This window comes from Hermetia illucens, chromosome 4 (assembly GCF_905115235.1).
Source record: "Hermetia illucens chromosome 4, iHerIll2.2.curated.20191125, whole genome shotgun sequence".
Classification (NCBI taxonomy): domain Eukaryota; kingdom Metazoa; phylum Arthropoda; class Insecta; order Diptera; family Stratiomyidae; genus Hermetia; species Hermetia illucens.
In genome coordinates, this window is record NC_051852.1 from 32,057,922 (window position 1) to 32,060,807 (window position 2,886).

The 2,886-nt window shown below is 38.7% G+C and overlaps 1 protein-coding gene across 1 annotated transcript; it reads right to left on the minus strand.

The window, feature by feature from the left end:
- Window positions 1–1,384: 1,384 nt before the first annotated feature.
- On the minus strand, window positions 1,385–2,617 carry LOC119655066. The gene is made up of 3 exons (XM_038060759.1): window positions 2,490–2,617; window positions 2,254–2,433; window positions 1,385–2,184 (listed from the first exon to the last, which is right to left on the minus strand). The coding sequence occupies exons 2-3, from the start codon at window positions 2,311–2,313 to the stop codon at window positions 1,753–1,755; spliced, it is 492 nt and encodes a 163-aa protein (XP_037916687.1). The 5' UTR covers window positions 2,314–2,433; window positions 2,490–2,617; the 3' UTR covers window positions 1,385–1,752.
- Between the last annotated feature and the right edge of the window lie 269 nt (window positions 2,618–2,886).

Sequence of the window (2,886 nt, forward strand, 5' to 3'; positions counted from 1 at the left end):
CTATTATGCCCCTTTTACTTGTTATAGTGTACCTATTGATCATAGTATCTCAAGCAGATCAGGAACTTTAGTATATTCCCCACTTCCAGATCTTTCAGCTTTGCATCTGGTATTAAGTGTTCTCCCAGATGCCTCGACCTACTTTGCACAAGTGCCGGATACTGTCCCAGGACGTGTGCAGAGGTTTCGTCATACTCCTCACAAAACCTGCAGACAGTGTCCGTAGATATGCCTAGCTTCCCTAGGAGATAGTTCAGCCGATAATGACCAGTGAGAATTCCCACAATGATTCGGAGGTTCTTTTTGGTGAGGTTTAAGTAATTCTTTGTGCGCATGAGTTCTTATCCCCAATAAGCACCTTGGACTGCTCCATCCCTGGTAGGCCCGCCCAGTATAGTTCCCTCAACCGTTTCTCTTCATTTCTTAGAGCCATAGCCATGAAACCATTTCCGATTCGACAGAAGAGTTCTGGCCCGTGTAAGCCAACCATCCAACTGTGGAACTCACGGAAGTCGTATAAAACTGCTACATCATTTCTTTGATATGAGGGCTCGCATTTAAAAATAATCCCTGTCTTCATTTAAATCGCATCTTGTATGCTTAATAACTTCGTTTTCAAGGTAACCGTGATGTCAAGCAAAATTTCCGGTATCCGAGATTTGCATGGGCATCATGATTTCCGAAACCAATAGGTTCGCTAGTTTATTTTACGCTCACTTTAATTAAATCTGATAAGCCCTTTCGACTCTGTACTAGTTGATTTGATTTTGCATGGCGCATATTATTTAGTATGCTCCGAGCTTTACCTCTTCCAGCAAGGGTGAACTATTTCCAGAACTGCGCCGAACAAAATAAACCATTTGCTTACCTCCGTATGGAGGACTACATTGACATTCGATTTCAATTACATTATATAACCTCAATACGTATGTACATCTGACAAAAGAATCCATCGATTTAATGAAAACCCTTCAATAAGTCCAAACACCTAATCCCAATGACAAAAGCCTAATCCAGATTAAGATTAAACCCATCAACAATCAACAAATTAAACGACCCAAGTATCTTTAGTCCAAACTAAAAGAAGGTCCTCGAGAAGGCTTAGGTACTGCAGAAATTGCATCAGATCAATTGTTTAGCACCAACAAAAAAGAATGTTGTTTTTTATAGACAGTTTCAAGATCAATTCAATTGTAGGCGACAGATGAGATATTAATCCTGTCGGTGATACCAACTAACTTTTTTGGCTGAAGCGCGCTATTATATTGTTTGAATAATAAAAAGATTCTTGTAACGCCAATTGGGTGAATAAAAGAGGACTAGAAAAGTGGATTTAGGGATCAAGGAGCTACAAAGGAAGATAGGTTACTTGGAAAATACAATCTATTTGTCAATTTCGTGTTACTGAATTATTCAATTTTGTTAACTTCACACATAAAACCCTTAAGTTACGACATTTAATTTTCCAGAAAAGTTCGTATTCTAATATTAACCTAAATGTATTATAATGGATACAAATACATAAAATATACTTTTAATCCTCTAATATCACATTTAAGGTTAGTTGCATTCTTTGCACGACTTTTCTTCTGAACCACAAAGTATGTATGAACTGCTAAAACTTACCACCCTATTATACTGCTACTTACACTGCTCCTTATTTACGTGTTTGTATTCGTAATATTAGTTATATTAATGCAAAAGTATCTTAAGTAGATAACATAATATGATAACTTTAGTCCCACACGAATACTACATAAGAGGAACCAATATAAATGGCATAGGTGGCCTGCATGGGCCAAAACATCCACATAAGGGTAAAGGTCTCGGCAGCGGAACGGTAGGATTAGGGGGTGCTCTGAATTGCTGAGGCAAACAACCGAAAGGATATCTAGGAGCTAAACCCCTCAACACAGGCATTGCTTGTGTATCAGGTGGGCTAACTCTAGAACTCCCAACTTTCTGCATTAACCTCTGAGCTCTCATCGTATTCCCTGAGAATGAACTCAGTCCTTCGGATTTAACATTTTCACGACCATACTCGTTCATTGGTGGCTCATTGAATGTCTCCTCAAAAATAACGCGTCGCCTGCTAACCTTTGCTCCCGGGTCTTGGTATCCACCCGGGGGAAAATATTGCTGACAATTTGGTGGGCTAACCATCGCCCAAGCTGGCGAAAAACACTAAGAGGACAAATGAAAGAAAAGTAGTTAAAAGTAGGAACAGTAACACTGGGTCTAAAGATATCTTACCGGCGCCTGACACTGCATGTATGGACTAAATGACCAAAAGATCGGATAAGACGAGATCATTCCCTAACGAAAAGCATTTATATTTATAAGTCCTGGAGCACATCCGGTATTTTTGTAGGAAAATATTCAGATCTGCATCTGGGGTGTTGTCACGAAAACGTCCACGATTCTTGTAAAAATCTAGGAAAAAGATATTTCCATATTACATAGAAAAGGAGAAAAAATTGCAAACATACTTGGAAATTTGTCACGAAAATTTGTCTCGTTTCCTAATTTTCAATTTACACAAACATGAACAGGCCAGTTATGCCATTTCAATTCAGTTAGGCTCCTTAGGTTAGTTTGTACAGTATTCGTTTTTGAACTGATAATTAACGGAAATAAAGGAGTAGTGAGCTGATTTTTTTGTTGATGAATCTGGTGCTTTTATATTCCGAATCGAATCTTCATCTTTCTGTCTATCTTTTCATTTGGCTGCTAAAACCTGCTTTTTCAGAAAAAGATACTTACCGCCTGGCGTTTTGATAGAGTTCGGAAGTGAAAATATTTCTGGTTGGCATTAACATAGATCATAGCACACCAACCCCCACGGACTATTGCCGCCGGTTTCTGGAAAAGTGGTTCAATTTTTCC